The 24400-nt window shown below is 37.9% G+C and overlaps 1 protein-coding gene across 6 annotated transcripts in view; it reads left to right on the top strand.

Moving 5' to 3' along the window:
* Window positions 1-8821: 8821 nt before the first annotated feature.
* Window positions 8822-24400, top strand: part of caskin1 (CASK interacting protein 1) — a 152822-nt gene continuing 137243 nt past the window's right edge. For 5 of the 6 annotated variants that reach the window (XM_053648419.1, XM_053648402.1, XM_053648393.1 and 2 more), the window contains exon 1: window positions 8823-9426. In XM_053648419.1, the coding sequence (XP_053504394.1) occupies window positions 9333-9426 (94 nt within the window). In that variant the 5' untranslated portion in view covers window positions 8823-9332. Of the gene's footprint in view, window positions 9427-24400 lie in introns of all 6 variants that reach the window. The other variant, XM_053648411.1, reaches the window with a different exon arrangement.

The raw sequence follows: 24400 nt of genomic DNA, 5'->3' as shown, positions 1-24400 counted from the left end.
CTCTCCTACATTCCTTCTCATTAGCTTTCATCTCCCGTCCAGGGTAAGCTTTACGCACTCAAATATTGTTTAATAATGTTGTCCCTGTAAATTTTAGGAAGTTCCTTCACCTTCACCATGATTGCAGCTTGTTGTGTGAAATCTTTCCAACGAATGGCAACGTCTTTTATAGTGACACCAGGTGCAATTTGCATGAAAACATTTTTTTTCAGCATGTATATCTAGAACTTGATTTATTTTTATGTAACCTTTACATATACATATATCTTTGTTTATTGCTTACGAATGCATACATGCATTTTGTTCTTTTTTTTTAAATTACAGTCAAAAGTCAAAAGACATTATATGTGTAGATTTGAAGTGGATATATGCACTGGAAGTATATTAAATAACAAAAACAAAAGTGTCAAAATAAATGTGAATAAAATTCTGGGTTTGGGACACCAGTCTGCATTTTCTATTTTATTCTGAACACTCGAGGTCGCTCTCTAGCTGTTTGCATGAAAACTGCAACACCTATCATTTACCACAAGGGGGCGTCACAACACAATATTATTCTCTCTCTCTCTTTCTCTCTCGCCAAGGAGTCAGATCAAGGACAGAGGGGTAGCATCTTACAGAGCAACAATTGTAGTTCTGAATTCTTGTATCAGTAGAATCTTGTCAAAACAAGACATTCATTCCATGGACTTCTAAAGTTCAGGTTCAACAGCAGGTTTGTTGAAACAGCTACTAAAATCACTTCTCATGCATAATCACATGAGTTATTTATTGTATCACCTTCAAGAGTTACAGTCAGCTGTACATCACTTGTGTGTGTACAGAGTGGGAATAGTCATACAGACTTTATGTAGTTTGTTTTATCAAACACCTTTTATTAGTGAACTCAGTTCCACTGAAGGACACCTGGAGACTGCTCCCAAAGCCACACCTGCATTGTCCTGGCATTGTGTTTCTGGCCGTTATTAAGTTGGAAGGTAAAACTTTTCCCCAATCTGAGGTCCTTACAGCGTTTGAGCATGTTTTCCTCATGGAATGGTCATCTGTGTACTTTGAACCTTTTGTCTTTACATTGATCTTAACAAGCCACCCTGCTGCTGAAAAACATCCCCACAGCACAATGCTACCACCACCATGCTCGACCAGGGCCTGTACCAGATGTACCACTTGGCATTCGGTCTAAAATTATTAGTCTTGGTTTTAACAGACCATATAAAATATTGTTTCTTGTGGCCCGAGAGTCATGTGATTTTGTGAGTAGTGGCTTCCATGTGCTGACTTTACTGTTTGGAGGAGTCTTGCAGTGATTGTTGTATTTCTGGCAGTTTCTGGCTAATTCTTTTCTTCTTCCTTGCAAATTCGGCCGACTTGGATGAAAAGAAAAGTAGCCTTAGCAGTGTAATCCAATATATGATGTATATATCCAACAAGACATGTCTTCAAAGCTCTTCTTCCCTGATTCCATGTGCTTCTGTTTTTGTTTTGATTTCATTTCCTTCTTCTCCTCCTTTATGTTCATTGCTTTTCATCTTGCTTACATGTTATTCTAATGGTCTGTGTTTAGTTAATGCTTGTGTATACATTTCCATGTTGTGTTTAGTTTCCAAGTAAGTGACTGGGCTATCCCACAATAAATCAACTGCATTATAGAGCTATTATGCCCACTTAAAGCCCATTGTAACTGCGACCTCAGAAAGAACGTGAATACTGGCTGCAATGCCAGGTGCATTGATGTTAAAACCTTCAGTACACCTATGGTCTCAATAGTGGCACAGGCTGATGAAGCCCTGCATGTAAACCTACACAGCATGTAGCTGAATATAAAAACAGCTGATATGATGGTTCTCAAAGCCTATGACACTTGCCCTAATGTACAACCTAACCATGCAAGCAAGACTATTGTTGCATGTAGAGAATCACAGAATACTAAAACTCCAGCTCAGACTGAATGACCCAAACAGGACTCACTGACCTCGGTGCATGTCAGTATCCAATACCGATTTGTTTACTTTATTGACTCTCTCAAAAGGCAGCGTTGTTTGCAGAAAAACCCCGCAAAAAACAAATCTATGTAGGGTTTCAGAAACAAACAAGTGGACGGAGTTAAGCGGTATACAGCTTGGGCCACACTGGTGTAGCAATGCAAGATCAGTGCCAGATCAATAAAAACAATTCATGTCAGATAAGAATATGACCATGCTTCCAGAGCATGATTCATCAAAACATCGTTGCATAATTCATTATCGACCAGCATGAGTCCTTCTGGCTAAACTGATTGCACAAGTAGCTAGTACAATCAATAAAAGTTAATTTCAAACAAATTTTTGTTGAAAAGAAGAAGGCACAATTTGCCCTATTTCTTTTTCATTAATTCATTTTCCTTCCACTTTTCCTGATGGGGGTCGCAGTGGCAACAGGCTGAGAAGGTCAGTCCAGTCTTCTCTATCCCTTGCCATGGATTCAAACTCTTCCTGGGGGATCCTCAGACTTTCCCAAGCCAACTGTGAGATACAGACTCTCCAGCAGGTGTAGTCCATCTAAGACTGTCCATCTCATGCGTTCCTAGAGGAAAATGTCTTTACTTAAAGTTTTCTCTCAAATCAAATACTTAGCAGAAATTTGTACATCTCTTCAAGTATAATTACAATATATAAAAATTGTGTACATTTCTTCAAGTACTTATACTAGCATATCAAAAATACACTAGTGTGCTTATCTTCAAATGTGCTTAGACATGATTATATGTCACAAATAAACAGTATATCTCTTAGTATGCTTGTAGTAAACAAATACATTTGAATGAATTTGAATTAATCTTTAACTTGGCAGATCTGAGAACAGCGGGAGACTTTGATGATATCTCTACTGAAACTCAAGAGGAGACATATGGGTGATTACTGGGGTGTTTTGTCTCAGAAGAAAAAGCTGTATCCATAAACTAGTTACTTAAGTCGAAATCTTCCTTTTATTTTCATTTGAATTCATTGTTGTCTAGGAGAAAGTATAGAGATAATAAGGAGATCTCTTTTAAGATTTTTCCCCCTATGGGTGCCACCTGAATGGCATTGCACCTGATCCTCACCATTCATCTTGCAGGTGATGAACCCACAAGATGGCTCCATGTCGCCATTTCAGGCTAAACCAGACTATCTTATGTGGATGTCCTGGTCACCAGATACTGTTCTGGATCTAAGAACCCTAAATGTCAATACAACTGAGGTTCTATCCAGTGCTCATATCGGCTGTTACGTGAATCATGAACAAACATGATTGGTTGTGACCATAATTTCAATTAAATTACATTTTTTTTTACATACTTTTAATGGACCACAAAGCAGTTTTATCTGGATGTAGATTTAGATCCATAATGAGCAAACCAGTGGTGGCAAGGAAAAAGTTCCTGAGATGATATGAGGAAGAAACCTTGAGAGGAACTGGGCCCAACAGGGACTCTATTCTAGGTGACACCGGATAGTTTAATTATAAGTCATCCATGTTAAGTTAAATATACCTTATATATTTATTTTTGGTGGAATACAAGCAATTTCTCTGCTTTTACATTAGTTGCGTCACATACTGTTCCTTTTTGGTTAGGTGTTCACATAGTGTGTGCAAATCATCTGCAAGAGCCTCATGGGGGGGGGGGGGGGGGCTCAGTAGAATGAAATATTAAGACTGGGCAATTCTTATCCTCAAAAGAGTACAGAATCAACACAATAATAATTAATTCTCACGATCAGTAGAGAGCAGTATCAGAATGCTGAGTGATTCTTATCCTCAATAAAGAACAAAGAATGATTCGCTTCCTTGATATAAAGCAGTATTAACACAGTCTCAATGAAGTATAACATTTCCACTATTTTGGTGCTGTCTCTTATTGTCCATGTTATGAACTGTGATGATGATTTTGATATATGGCCTTCACTAGTTCAAAAGGACACCAGCTCAGTAGTCTGGAATGAAAGGAAGTAGGTCAGGTTGTATATGTAACTATGGTTCTGTGACAGAGTGGAAGACAGTCTGAGCAACATGGGTCAGTCGAGTAGACGAGAATGTCCAGAGGATGAACTTGACATTTTTATAGGCTACATCTGTGAGGTCATGGTCATAAGGTGAAAGGTTTTCTAACTTTAACAGATTTGGTAAAATAGATTAGAAGGGAAACAAGTGTTGGGTACTGAAATTATTATTATTATTTTTTAACTTTATTCTGAACTGTAAAGGAAAAAAAATATTTCAAACACCTGTGATATTGTACATGAGTACATTTTCTAAAAGTCTGAAAGAATATTTGGCTTCAAATACAGCACTTGGAATTAATAGTATGTGAGAAGGAATTATCAATAGCTACAGTATAAGTAAGGATGATTGGGATGATATCTGGGAACATGCTAAATCCATATCAGCATTTTTATCACACTAAAGCAATACAGCCCCAGATTTTACATAGGCGATATATCTCAGATTTTACATAGGCGATATATCTGGAAGATACTACAGGGCCATCACAGTCACCTGACTTGAACCCCATAGAAAATCTCTGGTGGGATTTGAAGAAGGCGGTTACAGCACACAAACCCAAGAATATTACTGAACTGGAGGCCAATGCTCATGAGGAATGGGTTAAGATTCCTCAGGAACGCTGCCAGAAGCTGGTGTCTGGCTATGCATCTTGTTTGCAGCAGGTCATAACAGCAAAAGGGTGCTCTACTGTTTGTACTAAAGACGCTTGCCATGAAGGGGTTGAATAATTTTGAAACTGGAGAAGTCATTATAAGTTGCATTTTCAGTTGAATTGGGGAAAACCACTTGAAGCATTTGTTGTGTTGAACTATTTCAATTGCTTTTGTTTGATTTGTTCATTGCAAACAGCTGAAAGTCTGTACATTTTGACAATAAACCTGATTTGAAATGGGGGTTGATTAATTTTGATTGCAACTGTACTTAGCTTTGCAGCAAGAAACAATATCCTACTGCAATGGATGAGTGATAAATGTCCAAACGAGGAGGGATGGCCCAAAATTTTAAATTAATTATTAGCACTTGAATATTTAACTTGTGTTACCATTGGAAGAATTCTAAAAGGTCTGGGAGCTCTATATTATATTATATTATATTATATTATATTATATTATATTATATTAGCTAAACAGAGTCAAGTCTATCTACTACTCTATTAATGGGTTCCCCTAAAGGAGTATTGAGAAACTAATTAGAATGTATGATATGATGCTGTTTCTGTCTGTATCAACTTTATGTACCACAACAAAATTCCAAACCTGAATGTAGGGGAATTGTGGCCCTCTCCATGATTTAAAAAAAATATATATATTTGTATGAAACCTTCTCTTTGTGCTTCTTTGACTTTTGTGTATTTTTTTCTTTTTGTTTATTCACTGTAAAACCGGATAAGTTCAGTTAACTCAAAACATTTGAGGAAACTAATTACCTAAATTTTTTTGAGTTGATAAATCAATTTATTTAAGCCAAATACACTTAAATATAACATGTTTGAGTTATTTATATATATATATATATATATATATATATATATATATATATATATATATATATATATATACATATATATATATATATATATATATATATATATATATATATATATATATATATATATTTAAGTGTATTTGGCTTAAAGAAATTGATTTATCAAATTAAAAATTTGAGGTAATTAGTTTCCTCAAATGTTTTGCGTTAAATGAACTGTCCGGTTTTACAGTGTTGTTTAATGTGACCACATTTACTTAATGCTAAAATTCAATAAAGACTTTAAAGAATAAAAAAATACTGTCAAGAATAAAGAATATTACTTCTGTTTTTTTTTTTGTTTTTTTTTAATGAAGTGAGCAAGTAGTTCTCTTAATTACTGCAGTGTGCTTTGTACACATTGAAGTGATGGTTATGTTGTAGTTTGAAAGCGATTTTGAGTTTTGGTTTTAGACTGGTTTTGATGGAAGAAATGGAAGATACATTCACTTTGCCTCCTAAATTCCTCAAATGTGAGTGTTTGAACAGTGTATGCAAGAGGATTTTGCAGTGTTGTAGCTTGCTTAATAACCTGTGAGTGTATGACTATCTCTACAGATAACATAGCTTACTTTCTCTTTTTATACACTTGGTACAAATAATTAAATCTGCAAACCCAGTGTTGGCTTAGCAATAGGTGCAGAGCCTCATTCACAACCCTATACATTTTAAATTCCATCTAAATTACCTCTAATTTGTGTGACCAACAGTTTAAAAATGTTGCCATTTGAAAGATAAGCCTCTGTTCTATGGATTTGGTCCCCATTCTAGATGTAGCACAATCATTATTATTATTGCACCTCAAAAATAGAAATTGCAACAAGCCCATTGGGAAAGGAATCACAATGCCCCATGCTCAGGGAGGAGTAGTGTACAGGACAGTTAATGAGGGTTGCCAAGCTTGCATTTTGTATAGCCTACCATGCTCGCTTGTTTTTAAATACTTGAACTATATTAGAATTTTTTGTTTAGGAATGGGGGAGGGACAGCGGACAGAATATTTAATGATTTTATGTCTTCTGTGTTCACAGGCTCTCTGTAATAGTGGCAAGAGGAAACACGCCTGCTGTATCAAAAACAGTTTAATTACTTTTAAAAACCCTATTTGAGAGTAAGTTTTCAAAATGACCACTCTCATCTTTATAATCCATGGTTTTCAGTTCTTTCCCTGATTAGAAAGGATGTGATTAGCAAATCTACACTGTTATCTAACAAGCTACATAAGTAGCTAGGTTGATTTCAGCTCCCAGAAATCATCATAATTGCACCAATTGCCTATGAATTTATAATGTCTGATTTCAATCTGTGATCAAAAAAAGTTGCTCATCTGAAAGACTGAGAGCTAAATTTCTTGACAAATGAGTCAAGTTATACAGTAAGGTAGGAGTGTTATGTGTTAGATGCTTAGTTTTAATCTAATAAATTAATTGCATTGTTTTGTGTTTTTGCTGTTTTGACTACATCTTTCTGTTCTCTTGTAAAAAATTGGTTCACATAGTTAGTTAATTTCAGTCTTGCTAACTCTCAAATGCTTATTAGAGGGTTACTCTAAAAATGCACTAGATACAGTAGCAGCCTACATAGCCTATACAGTAGCAACCTATGTTATTTCATATTATCCTGCCCAAAATCTATGGTTATGGGCCACTCCTATGCAAACCTCAGTCAGCATGTCCCTTTAAAGGTTCCATACTGAGTAGTGGTAGCTCAGTGGTTAGCTTTGGGCTACTCGTCGGACAGTTGCGAGGCAGTTTTTCTTACTTTGAATGTGAAAAAATGTAAACATACTATTAGAGGAGCCGAGATGAGCTTTTTTTTTGTTACGTAGGCCTGTTTCAATTCATGAATGCACATACCACAGTTCCATTATCACATGGTGTTGCCATATGGAAACAATTACGTTTGACCATTTAACACAATTCTCAAAACATATAATCTTGGTTAAATGACAAAAAATAAACGTTAACTTTTCCTTGAAGTAATTTTGCCTGAATATTATTGAAAAATTGATCAAATTTTGAGAACTCTCCCATAATCACCTTCATCATGTCATGCGACTGATGAAAATGAAGTGCACATCCTGCTCATTGACATGCCTTTTATTTTTATTATTATGCCAAGGCTAAAAGATCCATTTTTTCCAGTTACATTAAAATTAATAGTTTTGTATTACTGCCTACCAAAGAAATTGGAGAAAATGTAATTGTTGTTTAATTTACTGCAACACCATGCAGTAAAGGGTTAACTATCCAGAGAACATGATTAACAAACTCTTTATTCTGTAGTGTACATGTAAATATTACATTAAATGCTTTTTCTGTGTGTGTGTGTGTGTGTGTGTGTGTGTGTAAAACACTTGACATACAGTCAAATGCAGTGCCTAATGGGTAATACATACACACCCATTAAGTGTATGAACACAGAGAAGCATATGAACACAACCACTATCAAGAGGTCTTGTCAGAACCAATTCAATGTGTTTAAGAGTTTGGGACAGATCCATAAAATGGCTGACATATATACCATTTTGAACTCTCACTAGGCTTGAATGCTTGTGTTTGGGACAGAGACTTATTTTCCACCTCATTTCAATTATGACTCAAACACTAAATATAACTATTTTAGATATTGAGTGTTTGAAAGGTTATTAATTGCTTCAGGATATTTTCAGTCACGCTGTGCTGTGCTGGCTCGGCGTATTTTCCGTTGAAAATGAATAACAGCTATAATTATTCATAATTTGTTCGCTGGCTCCCATTTTTCCCTTTAATTTCCGGCCTCTGGAGTGAGTAGTGCTGTTTACTACTGCAGTTTCCATTCGCGCGACGCTAACCGACTGTTCACGTCACTGACTCGGTTTGTCGTTGTGAATCACCACGCGGGGGTTGATTCATTTGATTTGACACTCATATTGACAGCTATAAACAGCGAGCAAAACCAACTTTGTGTCCATTTTGACGGTTTCATACACCCACCTCCTTGTCAGTGCCCTTTCAATCTAAGAGAGGACCCCATTTGCGTGCTAACTTTGTTATCAATTTATCAATGAACACGGAACAATTTACAAATTGCACACGATAGCATAGCATATGCCATAGAACACGACTGCTTTCCACACTCTGAACTGAACAGGTCAAAAATATTTGAAAACACACACACATAACCCCCCGCCGCAAATATGTCAATGTCAAGACACTGGATTCATTCTCGCACGAGAATCGACTCCTTTTTGAAAGAGTCGTTCAAAAGGAACCGATTCGTTCTCGAATAGCCCAGCTTTAATACAGCTGGGACATAACACACACACACACGCAGCACGGAGAGGAGCAGCGATGGCAGCACACACTTCTGCTACACACCGCGGGCATTGGGATTTCTGTACAAATTTCGGAATGTGACTCCTCAATGCTGCTGCTTAAAAAAAAAATCGTATTAAATTTGTCGTCAAACGCCAGCGATGTGATTCATTCGCTGCGTGCAAACGGAATATGCACGTCGTTTTCTCGGTATTGTACTGATGTAGGCTGCCGATTGCACAGTGATTAACACTAAGGCTCTTGCAGTTTAAGCTTGAAATCGTAAAATCGCAAAAAAAAAAAAAAAAAAAAAAACCAACCCAAAAAAAAAAAAAAGCGCCGTGCACTGCCAGCACGAACATTTTGTTCGTCGTCGCGCGAACTGAAGCATCCTTCCAGCACTGGGAGGATCCGCGCGGGGAAAACGGCACACGCACGCACGCGCGCGCGCTCAGAGGATGCTCCGGCTGTAAAAACACAAATTTAACCATGGGCAAAGATCAGGAACTGCTCCAGGCCGTGAAGACCGAGGATTTAATCACGGTACAGAAACTCCTGCAGAGGCCCAAACCCGGCAAAGCAAGTAGGTGTCCCATTTCTGTATAAATCATACAGCTATGTGTGTTCGTGCTGTAATTGACGTGCTGCATCGATTGCCGATTAGAGCGCGTGCACTCGGTCTCCCGCGATTATTTTGGGAGCAGATGTCACGGGTTCCGGTTTCGCCGTTGCAGTCTGACGATATTACCACGATGGGAAACGGGGCATGTTATGAATGCAGACGTGCATGAAAATATAAGGCTGCTGAACATAACATCATGAGAATAATTAACACATGTTTACCTGAGCACACTTGCGTCACGTGCTTCAGCCTTATCTGTGTAATATTAGCTCATTATTACCTGCTATCAGCACTGACACTGCTTCAGGACCCCATACATCTTACTTACACATCACATCCTCATCCATGTGAAGTCATCACAGATCATACATATAACCAACACTACAGCCTCATTCATCTAACCAAGACTACATCACAGCCTCATACAATAACTAACACTGTGACCACCACATACATCTAATACATCACAGATCATACATATAACCAACAGTACAGCCTCATTCATCTAACCAAGACTACCTCACACACAGCATCGGTGCCTCATACTTCAAACTGATATACCACATCCTCAGCCATGTGACTAACACTACATAACAGTCTCATAAATGTAACTAACACTACGTCACAGTCTCATACATGTAACGAACACATCACAGTCTCATACATGTAACTAACACATCACAGTCTCATACATGTAACTAACACTACATAACAGTCTCATACATGTAACTAACACTACATCACAGTCTCATACATGTAACTAACACTACATAACAGTCTCATACATGTAACTAACACTACATAACAGTCTCATACATGTAACGAACACATCACAGTCTCATACATGTAACTAACACATCACAGTCTCATACATGTAACTAACACTACATAACAGTCTCATACATGTAACTAACACTACATCACAGTCTCATACATGTAACTTACACTACATAACAGTCTCATACATGTAACTAACACTACATAACAGTCTCATACATGTAACTAACACTACATCACAGCCTCATACATGTAACTTACACTACATAACAGCCTCATACATGTAACTACCACTACGTAACAGTCTCATACATGTAACTAACACATCACAGTCTCATACATGTAACTAACACTACATAACAGCCTCATACATGTAACTAACACTACATTACAGCCTCATACATGTAACTACCACTACATAACAGTCTCATACATGTAACTAACACTTCATCACAGTCTTATATATGTAACTAACACTACATAACAGCCTCATATATGTAACTAACAGATCACAGTCTCACATGTAACTAACACACCACAGTCTCATATATGTAACTAACACACCACAGTCTCATATATGTAACTAACACATAAAAGTCTCATACATGTAACTTACACTACATAACAGCCTCATACATATAACTAACACTTCACAGCCTCATACATGTAACTAACACATCACAGTCTCATACATGTAACTTACACTACATAACAGCCTCATACATATAACTAACACTTCACAGCCTCATACATGTAACTAACACTACATAACAGTCTCATACATGTAACTTACACTACATAACAGCCTCATACATGTAACTAACACATCACAGTCTCATACATGTAACTAACACTACATAACAGCCTCATACATATAACTAACACTTCACAGCCTCATACATGTAACTAACACTACATAACAGTCTCATACATGTAACTAACACATCACAGTCTCACATGTAACCAACACATCACAATATCATACATGTAACTAACACATCACAGTCTCATACATGTATCTAACACTACATAACAGTCTCATACATGTAACTAACACATCACAGTCTCATACATGTAACTAACACTACATAACAGTCTCATACATGTAACTAACACATCACAGTCTCATACATGTAACTAACACTACATAATAGTCTCATACATGTAACTAACACTACATAATAGTCTCATACATGTAACTAACACTACATAACAGTCTCAGACATGTAACTTAACACTACATAACAGTCTCAGACATGTAACTAACACTACATAACAGTCTCAGACATATAACTAACACTACATAACAGCCTCATACATGTAACTAACACTTCATCACAGTCTCAAACATGTAACTAACACATCACAGTCTCATACATGTAACTAATACTGCATAACAGTCTCATACATGTAACTAACACTACAGCCTCATTCATCTAACCAAAAATACATCACAGCCTCATACAAGTAACTAACACCACATCACAGTCTCATACATGTAACTAACACATCACAGTCTCAGACATCTAACTAGGGCTGCAACTAACGACTATTTTCATAATTGATTAGTTGGCCGATTATTTTTTGATAAATCGGATTAGAGCTGCAACCACTAATCGATAAAATCGACAATAATCGATTATCAAAATCGTTGTCGACGAATCTCATTATCGATTACTTGGTCTGTGCGTGGTACGTTTACTCAATAGTTACTTCTGTTCCAAAAACACGCTTCGGAAAGTAAATGCTAAAGTTGTGTCCCACATGACTTACTATACACTTACAATATGCACTACCGGCTAGTGCAGTGTTTCCGCGGACCCCTAGTGGTCAGTGGTGTAATTGCAGGGGGTCCGTAGGAAAGTGTTTAAAATGTTTAAATAATATTGTATATTTTTTGTTAAATGTATCCAAATGAGATGTTTTAAAATTAATCAATTTGGTTATTCATGTGCATTCACAAATATCACCTTAGCTGAGCTAACGATCGTTCATTGATCGATTTATTTTAAATTTATTTACAAATGAAATGATAATTTGCAAAAACCTATGAGTGGTAGACAAGTTCAAGTGTTGCCTTGATGGATAAAATAAACAAAAGATAATTCAGAGAGTCAAATTAAATGTCAAACCAACAATAATATGTAATTGAACCTGGTATTTGTACCAATGGTATTTGTACCAATCCCTGGGGAATGACAGGTTCTACCAATCAACCAGGGATTGCTAGGACTGTAGAATTCTGTGCTTTTTGTGCATCCGTAAAAAGAAATGCATATATATGTGTGTGTGTGTGTGTGTATTTATGTATTACTTTTCATAGATGCACGGAATTAAACTACAGTCCTAAATTAGCAATATATATTCTGGTGTGTGTGTGTGGGTCTATTGGGTTCTTTTCAGTCTTATACAATTGGACAAACAGTTGTGTAAAGTTTTAGTCTTAAGTTTATATTTGTAACACTGTTTGTGGATTTTATTTTAAATAAATGAAAAAATGGTACTGAAAGTTTGCCCCCCCATCCGATTAAGCGATTAATTGGGATTATTATGAAAATAATCGTCAGTTGCAGCCCTAAATTGGATTGGGTGGGGCAAACTTTCAGTACCATTTTTTTTTGTTTAAAATAAAATCCGCAAACTGAGTATTACAAATATAAACTTCATAATAAACATTACAAAACTGTTTGTCCAAAACAGAAAAGATAATTAATTATATAGTATTTATGCATTATTGTTTAAGGATGCACAGAATTAAACTCCAGTCTTAAATTAATAAAAATTCACTTTCACTGCACTTTGTGATTTCTGTTACTCGCTGTCTTTAGACATATTATTTTACTTCTGTTTTACTTTTGATCATAGTGTATTAATCGGACATTACAGATCTTACTCGCGCTCCCACTGTGTATCAGCGTGTCTACACTGCGCGTGAGGAGCAATGCGGCCTCGTTACTAACACATTACTTCCGTTATAATAAACGACAGAATTTACACTGCAAGCACGCAAATACAGCATATAATGACAATAAACTGGAATTAAACTAAATCTTTTAAGCAGCTTGCACCAGTTTCCCCAACCCCTTACACATAGTGGAGCATTTTGGATATAAACATAACTTTGTGCATCACTGTTTGATCTCCGCAGTGTTTAATATAAAATGCCCCCCTGCCTTAGAAGTGTTTCTTCCTCAGTCACTTGATGATTTCGCCTCCGTCTGATGGTGACTGAGGTCATGTTGGGAGTAAAAGGTAATGCTGACATAAACAGTAAACTGAAGAACGTCATCGTCTATGAATCTGGGTGTCTGCTAATGCTAGCATGCATATGACGTCATGTTAGTAAAAAAAACAAAAAACGCTAGTGTTCTATTTGAGACAATATTACCTTTCTAAAATTCATACACTAGACGGTAGAGTACAGAGTGCATAGTGTAAGTGTATAGTATGTCATTTGGAACACAACTTTAGTATTTACTCTCCGAAGCGTGTTTTCAGAACAGAAGTAACGTAATGAGTAAACGCACCCCGTGCTGCACGCAGACCAACTAATCAATAATGAGATTCGTTGACAACGATTTTCATAATCGATTATTATTGATTTAATCAATTAGTTGTTGCAGCTCTACATCTAACTAACACATCACAGTTTCATACATGTAACTAATATCATAATGATATGAAATTTTCATATCGTTACATCTCTCCATATGTCTAACTAACACTAAATGACTACCTCATACATGTAATTAACAGTGCACTACAGCCAGACACTGAAACTAACACTGCACTACAGCTGGACACTGAAACTAACACTGCACTGCTGCCGGACACTGTACCTAACACTGCACTATAGCCTGACATTGTACCTAATACTGCACTACAGCCAGACACTGAAATTAAGACTGCACTACAGCCGGACACTGTATCTAACACTGCACTAGAGCCTGATATGCTAACTTACACTGCATAACAGCCTCATACATGTAAATAACCCTGCATGCCAGCCTCACACATGTAACTAACATTTCACTACAGCCGGACACTGAAACTGACACTGCGCTACAGCTGGACACTGTAACTAACACTGCACTACAGCCGTACACTGTACCTAACACTGCACTACAGTCGGACACTGAAACCAACACTGCACTACAGCCGGACACTGTACCTAACACTGCACTACAGCCGGACACTGTAACTAACACTGCACTAGAGCCTGATATGCTAACTAACACTGCATAACAGCCTCATACATGTAAATAACCCTGCATGCCAGCCTCACACATGTAACTAACATTTCACTACAGCCGGACACTGAAACTGACACTGCGCTACAGCTGGACACTGTAACTAACACTGCACTACAGCCGTACACTGTACCTAACACTGCACTACAGTCGGACACTGAAACCAACACTGCACTACAGCCGGACACTGTACCTAACACTGCACTACAGCCGGACACTGTAACTAACACTGTACTAGAGCCTGATATGCTAACACTGCATGACAGCATCATACATGTAAATAATCCTGCATACCAGCCTCACGCATGTAACTAAAAGTTCACTACAGCCGGACACTGAAACTGACACTGTGCTACAGCTGGACACTGTAACTAACACTGCACTACAGCCATACACTGTACCTAACACTGCACTACAGCCGGACACTGAAACTAACACTGCACTACAGCCGGACACTGTAACACTGCACTACAGCTGGACACTGAAACTAACTGCACTACAGCCGGACACTGTAAATAACGCTGCACTACAGCTGGACAATGTAAATAACGCTGCAGTACAGCTGGACACTGAAACTAACACTGCACTACAGCCTGGCACTATAGCTAACAATGTACTAGAGCCTGATATGCTAATTAACACTGCATAACAGCCTCATACATGTAACTAACACTGCACTACAGCCGGACACTGTAACTACTACTGCACTACAGCCAGACACTGAAATTAACACTGCGCTCCAGCCGGACACTGAAAATAACACTGCACTAGAGCCTGACACTGTAACTAACACTGCACTAGACCTGAACACTGTAACTAACACTGTACTAGAGCCTGATATGCTAACTAACACTGCACAACAGCCTCATGCATGTAAATAACAGTGCACTACAGTCAGACACTGAAACTAACACTGCACTACACCCGGACACTGTAACTAACACTGCGCTCCAGCCGGACACTGAAAATAACACTGCACTATAGCCAGACACTGTAACTAACACTGCACTACAGCCGAACACTGTAACTAACACTGCACTACAGCCGGACACTGTAATTAACACTGCATTACAGCCGGACACTGTAACTAACACTGCACTACAGCCGGACACTGTACCTAACACTGCACTACAGCCGAACACTGTAACTAACACTGCACTACAGCCGGACACTGTAACTAACACTGCATTACAGCCAGACACTGTAACCAACACTGCACTACAACCGGACACTGTAACTAACACTGCACTACAGCCAGACACTGAAACTAACACTGCACTACAGCCAGACATTGTAACTAACACGACATAATAGAATCTTACCAATGCTCCATCACAGCTTCCTACTGTAACGCTGCAGTTAAGCCTAATCCATTAATACTAGTAATTAACACTGCACTACAGCTTCATTCTGTAATTAAAACTGCATTACTGACTGATACGATAACTCACACTGTATTAAAGACTCATATTTCACCCCAGATTGCATTACAGCATTACACTGTAACTAACACTACGGCCTGATGCTATTATTAACACTGCATTACAGCCGGATACTGTAACTGTCACAGTATTACAGCCTTAATATTTAATAGGTGTGTTACAATCTGAAAGTTTGAATTGATTTATCTATTATAAAAGGCAATGATGGAAGTGAATCAAGGCAACAATCATAAATTAATTATCAGCAATTAGAATTGACTATAAATAAAATTTAACTGATTATAAATCGATCATTATTGAAGAAAGACAGCAAGGTGAGTTGCCGTAACCTGTAGTCCTTATCTGCATCATCACCATTCGTGAGTTACCAGTAGGCGTTTCAGTGGTATCATCAAATATTACGCATTGTCTTTTGAATCTAAATTGTAATGTGGCATGTTATAGCAGATTCAGTAGTTTTGTCAAGTATCGAGTCGTTGCCTTAAGAATCAAAATCGTATCATATTGTGTGACACCCCTAATATTTAAGAAAACTTCATCAAAGCATGGCATTGCAACTAACATGACATCACAGCATAGCACTGTAACTAACATGACATCACATCATTGCACTGTAACTAACATGACATCACATCATTGCACTGTAACTAACATGACATCATAACATTGCACTGTAACTAACATGGCATCACATCATTGCTCTGTAACTAACATGACATCACATCATTGCACTGTAACTAACATGACATCATAACATTGCACTGTAACTAACATGGCATCACATCATTGCTCTGTAACTAACATGACATCATATCATTGCGCTGTAACTAACATGACATCACATCATTGCACTGTAACTAACATGGCATCACATCATTGCTCTGTAACTAACATGACATCACATCAATGCACTGTAACTAACATGACATCACATCATTGCACTGTAACTAACATGACATCATATCATTGCACTGTAACTAACATGACATCACATCATTTCACTGTAACTAACATGACATCATATCATTGCACTGTAACTAACATGACATCACATCATTGCGCTGTAACTAACATGACATCACATCAATGCACTGTAACTAACATGACATCACATCATTGCACTGTAACTAACATGGCATCACATCATTGCTCTGTAACTAACATGACATCACATCAATGCACTGTAACTAACATGACATCACAGCATTGCACTGTAACTAACATGACATCATATCATTGCACTGTAATTAACATGACATCACATCATTTCACTGTAACTAACATGACATCATATCATTGCACTGTAACTAACATGACATCACATCATTGCGCTGTAACTAACATGACATCACATCATTGCACTGTAACTAACATGACATCACATGATTGCACTGTAACCAACATGACATCACAACATTACTCTGCAACCTACATGACATCACAGCAAGGCACTGTAACTAACATGACATAACAGCATTACATTGCAACTAACATGGCATCACAGCATTACACTGTAACCAACATGACATCACAGCATCACACTGTAACCAACATGACATCAGAGCATGGCACTGTAACTGACATGACATCACAACATTACACTGTAACTAGCATGACATCATAGCATTACACTGTAACTAACACTGCATCACAGCATTACACTGTAACCTACATGACAACACAGCATTACAGTGTAACTAACATGACATCACAACATTACATTGTAACACACATGACATCATAGCATTACACTGTAACTAACATGACATCACAGCATTACAGCATGATACTGTAACTAACACTGCATCACTGCATGGCATGTGCAACTGCATGACACTGTAACTAACACTGCATCACAGCATGGTGCTGTTACAAAATTAGTGCCACTAAATGGCACTGTACCTAACACTGCATCATAGCTTGATGGCCCCTGAGATACAAAGGGGCCCATACGAATGCAAGAATTTTCTTTTAACATGTTCGATTTTGTTACAATTATTCTTACCATGCTTCAGCCTTTCTCGGGGTCCCCCTTGTGATCAGCGACTGAAGGGTATGTGTGAGTGGGAGGTAGTGCAGGGTGACAAGTAAGATGTTGCTCAGGGACCCCAAAGGTTCATAAACATCCCTGAGCACAGCCTAATGTTAAAGCTAACACTGCGATACAGCCTGATACTGTAACCCTGCGTTATATCATCATACTAACGTTACATTGCAACCTTTTTCTGCAACAAACATGGCATTACAGCTTGATACTACAACTAACATTTCACAGCCCAATGCTGTAACAAACAGTGCACGAAAGCCTGATATCCTACCACTACTTCACAAGCTCAGGTGGTAGAGCGGGTTGTCCACTAATCATAGGGTTGGCGGTTTGATTCCCGGCCCACGTGACTCCACATACCGGAGTGTCCTTGTGCAAGACACTGAACCCCAAGTTGCTCCCGATATCAAGTTAGCGCCTTGCATGGCAGCTCTGCTACCATTGGTGTGTGTGTGTGTGTGTGTGTGTGTGTGTGAATGAGACACAATGTAAAGCGCTTTGGATAAAAGCACTATATAAGTGCAGACCCTTTACCATTTACTTGCATTTGCTCGGATTTCTTTTTGGACGTGCAAGACCAGATTTGGCCCCGTGCAGCCTACCACATTTTCAGGTTGACGTCTCAGCTCATCTTGTACACGTTTAACCACAACCTCGCGAGAAACAAAGATGAAAACACAGTTAACAAAACATGACTCGCTGCTATAAAATGATTATTTTTATGCCGTGGGTGCAAACACAACAGGGTTTATGAATTCATTGTGTGATTCCCGCTGGACTGGCGGATTATTCAAAGTGCATTATTCAATGCGTTAATACTTTTTCTGCTGAAAAGCCCAGCTTGGTCCGACCAACCACCTGCTTTGTAAAAGTTGGTAAATAGTTGGAAATAATTGATGAGTTATTGCTACGAATACAACAAAATAATACAAAGTTATTTCAAGAAGCTAACAATAGCAGGGCAGTTAGAAAATCTCAAACAATATATTAATCGATTAAATCAAGCAGTCGGGGAAAATGTGGACAAACTACAAGGTTGAACAACTCAGGCTGTGTTTCATCACCTGCCCAGACCAAGCTGGATTTAATATTTTGGGAGAATGATTTGCAAAAATTTTTTTTCCAGTTAATGCTTCATGACAGCTGCCGAATTAATAATGTGTTTATCTAGTTTCGTAGATTTTTAGTGTGCTGCTTGGCAAAAAGATTACCTGACCTACCACTGCATCACAAGCTGCTAGTGGAATTAACAAAGCTGCATACTGTAACACTGTATTACAGCTCGATAGTTAATTAACAGTGGAGTCCTGACTGATACTGTAAATAACACTACTGTACATCGCAGCCTATTTCCCCAACAAGTGCGATACATCCTGATAGTGTAACTAACACTGCATGACAGCCTGATGTTTGAAACAGTATTCGCAATAGTAGTTTCGCCGTATCAGTGTATTAATCGATGGTAACACTTTTAAAAAGGGAAATTTTTAAAAACGAAATCTTTGTACAGGAGTGTCTTTGCACATATTTGAATATACGTCTATGTCTAATGATTTTTAAGAATGTCTTTTTTTTTTCTTCATAAAACATCTTACATTACGCCTCATTTGTCAGTCTTTTAGCAAAGTTGTGTGTAAATGTTTTCATACACCAAACCGAACTACAAAATTCCGCCGGATTTACACAAGTTTCGGAAATGCAGATTTTCCTGGTACTTGCATGTGTTTGTTTATGAATGCAAATCAACCATGACCAAGCATCTGCATGCAACAGCTCATTCAAATGTATTGTAGTGATGCTCACAGAACTAAACAACACGAAGTGGAATTTCTTTGACTCAAAATGAGTGATAAGGATAAAGGCTGAAAGGCAGAAGTGGAAGTTATTTTGACCCACTTCTATGCCAGTAAAAATATTTAATAATATATGATATTAATAATAATAATAATAATAATAATAATAATGAGTTAGGGCTAAATCTTCTCCAGACTGAGGCATTTGTTTACAGATTACAGCTCCGTGCAGACAGACCAGCCCGTCCTCTGTTTATATGCCGCCATTTCTCTTGTCATAATGTAATGATTTGTTTTATTTGGATTAATTTAATGGTTTGTGTTGGTTCCCTTTCTTTCTTTTTTTATATTCTTTAATCACTTTCAATAATATAAAATGACTGGTTTTCACAAAATTGTCTCGATTGCATCCTTAATCCTCGACCTAGCGAACTAGCATGAGGATGTTTTTTTGATAGAGATGCCAAAGCACTTCTGTAAGTCGCTCTGGATAAGGGTATCTGCTAAATGCTGTGAACATAATAAAAATAAGCAATTTATACTTGAAAATATATTCCATATATGCAAGTGCAGTAATCCCTGCAAAATATATGATTTGAAGTCGATCAAGTCAAGGTTTATATTCGTTAGTCTTCTTATACTTGAAGTTGCACACACTCAGGAGCATGAGTAGGATACGAGTGTTTTTTCTTCTGAATTTACAGGGTTTTCATGAGTACCAAATTTCTTGTGTAAACGCGATATGAATGATTTGCGATAAATCCGTTCATATCCAGCTTGATAAATGAGGCCCAATGTCAGTATTTATCATGTTGTCATTAGAAGCTAAAGGACTGAATGATTGCGGGGAAATGGAAAGGTGTGGCAGAGTGCCGCGCTGCTTAACCAAAAATATTTGTTTCATTTAGTTCTGCTCAGCAATGCCATGTTGTTCTGCCCATTTGATAGCTTTTGTGTACGAGAACGTTTTGGACATGCTAGTAGTAGTTACAGCAGAGGTAAAAATGTAACATATTTGGAGCAGAAGCGGATTACACAGCCAAAGGGTTTACGGTTTACGCTGAGACAAGCTGGTTGCTGTAGTTTGATTTAGGGCAGAGGTTCTCAACCTTTTGTAACTAAAGCCCCCCCAAGCCTCCTCTATCATCCCCCCTCCCCCCAATATTGGAGGAGTCCAGGTATAATGATTATCTGTTCTATATAAAATCTATCTATATATAACCTAATCTATAATCTGTTTTGATAGATAGATAGATTTTTTTTTTTGCTTTTGTACTTTTTAAAATTACTTTTCATAACTTTTATGATTTTTTAAATAACTTTTATGACTTTAATAAAACTATATAACGGACAGGTATGGAAAATGAATGATATAAAATGTTTCTGAACACTATAACTACTTTGAACAAGAGAACTAGACTGTAATAACGTGGAGTATTTTACATGTAAAACGTTGCATTACATTTGTCTTGCGTTCTAAAAACATTCGCATGTGAATGATGTAAATTGGGACAAACGGCGCGTCTCATTATCCACGACATTGTTAAATCTCCGGCTCTCAGCCAATCACTGAACAGAGCAGACGCAGAGAGAGGTGTAAGTGCAGCGGGAAAATTGCTAAATTTGTCGCTAGGTGCTAAAGGTGTCTGAAAAGTGGCTAAGTTGGCAACACTGGTCTGCACTGACAGCGAGATAAAAGTCAGGCTAAGCTCCGCCTCTCCTCAGCAAAAAGAAAATACAGAGGGAGAGAAAACGCGGGATTTTTCATTTATGCGCATTCTGTTTGAAAAACAATAAAATACACAGAGTCCCCAAATGATGCCCTGTCTGTGTTTTTTTCTTGAAAACAATTTGCGCCCCCCGGGTTGAGAACAACTGATTTAGGGGGAGTCCAGAGGGAATTTCTAGTGGAGTCGTAGCCGCACACAAAAGAGGTGAAACCCAATGGAGTAAAGAACTTGACTGGATAAAGAACTGAATGGGTAGATGTTAATAGATGGAAATGCATTGTAATGGGTATTTTGAAAAAGTCACCGGTGAGGAAACTGTAAAACTATAATGACCGTATCTGATATCTTTACTAACATTGCATCAGTCTCATACTGCAACTAACATTGCATTACAACCTGATACTGCATTACGCATTGACACCGCATGACAGCTTGATACTGTAACCAACACGGCATCACAATCTCATACTGTTACTAACACTGCATTACAGTCGGATACCCTAATTACCACTGCATCACAAGCTGATACTATAATTAACGCTTTATTAAAGCATCATACTACAGTATAACATCATACTGTGACTAACACTGCGGAGCTGCCTCCGACTGTAATGTTACAGTCAGTACATCCTGATACAATCACTGATACAGTAACTAAACACTGTAAAACAGACACTGCGTAAAAGCCTGGTACTATAGCTAACATTCCATTACAGCCCAAAGCTTTAACTAACACTGACTTATAGCCTGAAACTGTAACTAGCACTTTATTACAGCCTGATACTAGGGATGCAATGATAGGAAAATTTCACGATAATTTCGCATTGTCATACACACCGATCAGCCATAACATTAAAACGAGTGACCAGTGAAATGAATAACATTGATTATCTCGTTACAACGGCGCCTATTAAGGGGATATATTAGGCAGCAAGTGAAGAGTCAGTTCTCGAAGTTCATGTGTCGGAAGCAGGAAAAATGTTCTTGTTGGGTGTTCCCAGTATAATAATAATGATAATGAGTCTTTATTGATCTCATATACATTCTGACCCCTTTCCAACATTGAAAGCGTCTACAATGGGCACATGATCATCAGAAATGGACCATGGAGCAATGGAAGAAAGAGGCCTGGTCTGATGAATCACGTTTCTTTTAACATCATATGGACATATGGATAGCGGGGTGCATGTGCGTCGCTTACCTGGGGAAGAGATGGCAAGAGATGGCCTTCAGAGGTCTTGTGGAGTCCATACCTTGACGGGTCAGAGCTGTTTTGGTGACACAAGGGGGACCTACACAATATTAGGCAGGTGGTTTTAATGTTATTGTTGATCGGTGTATATTCTTGGTTCTCTTTTAGGAATCCCATAGCTTAGAACATACAGCGGAAATTATTACAATTACTGTCTGATCTCCAATAAGTTTTTATAGTATAAATGCATTATATTGTCTTGCAACGCCATATAGAAAAAAATAGAATAGTAATAGACATATTGTAACATGCCTACTGTAACTATTACAGCCTGATACTGTAACTAGTATTTTATCACAGACTCCTACTTTAACTAACATTGAATCACCTTTTGCTACCGTATCACTAGCTTGTAGCGTGCTGTAACTAACACCGTAACATGCTGTAACTAACACTGCATTGCAGTCTCATGCTGTGTTTAACACTTTATTACTTCATCTGAAGTGTGTCACGGCTAGGGATGTCACGAGAACCGATACTTCGGTACCAAGTTGGTACCAACACTCTTAAATTGTGACGGTACTTGTTTTTCTGCAGTAGCGTAGGTATAGTTGGTAATGAAGCTAGCGAGGTTGCAATTCTTCCGGAACTGATCGGGGCAGCAAATACGTGTAAGTGTTTTAGTCGGTCCACAAGTGGTAAAGAAGAAAAAGAATGCCTACAAGCACATGGGAAAAACTACAGAGGTTTAGCTCCGCCCAGACTCGTTGAGAGGAAAGGTGGTAAGAGTCAGATATGGAAATAGTTTGTATTCGAGGTGGATGACAACAAACATATAATTGATGCTCTGAAGCCGGTGTGCAACCGATGCTATCGTTCATTTCAAACAAAGCGAGGAAACACCTGGAATTTGGAGAAGCACCTGAAAGATGGTGCCTATATTATGCTTGTATGAGGCAGCTGGCATTGTTGCCGTGAAACCAGCTAACGTTATGCTCCATGTAATGTTTGGGATAGCCTGTTATTTGTTAACGACGCTAACACATTGCAATGTTATAAACTACCTCCTAATGGTCCACCATGCATCGCCATTCAGCCCGTGTCCTGTCAGATAAATGTAGCCTAATGTCACTAATAATTATTCAAATGTTCATGCTTTTAATAAATCTTTTTGGCCTGCCAACATATCAGTGAATTTAAACTAATGCTTGCATTCAGCGTATAAGAGGTATGTGTGTGTGCGTGTGTGCGTGTTTAGGAGTGCACCTTAGCACTTGTATATATACGTATATATAAATAACATTTATTTTATAGTATTTATGCATTATTTTTATGGATGCACAAAAAGCACTGAATTGAACTACAGTCCAACATGAATAATATATATTCTGGTGTGTGTATTGGGTTCTTTTCAGTCGTATATAATTGGACAAACAGTTGTGTAAAGTTTTAGTCTGAAGTTTATATTTGTAACACTCAGTTTCTGGATTTTATTTTAAATAAACAAAAAAATGGTACTGAAAGTTTGCCCCACCCCATCCGGTTAATCGATTAACCGAAAATAAAATAAATAAATAATCGACCAACTAATGCATTATGAAAATAATCGTTAGTTGCAGCCCTAGTCTGGTTTCAAACTCACTCAACTGTATCGAACCCTGGTGCATTTGTGTTCTTCTTACGGCATCACAAACGTGCATGGAG

This window comes from Ictalurus furcatus, chromosome 2, assembly GCF_023375685.1.
Source record: "Ictalurus furcatus strain D&B chromosome 2, Billie_1.0, whole genome shotgun sequence".
Classification (NCBI taxonomy): Eukaryota; Metazoa; Chordata; class Actinopteri; order Siluriformes; family Ictaluridae; genus Ictalurus; species Ictalurus furcatus.
The sequence above is the reverse complement of the archived record's forward strand: the minus strand, read 5'-3'. Positions and strand labels throughout refer to the sequence as shown.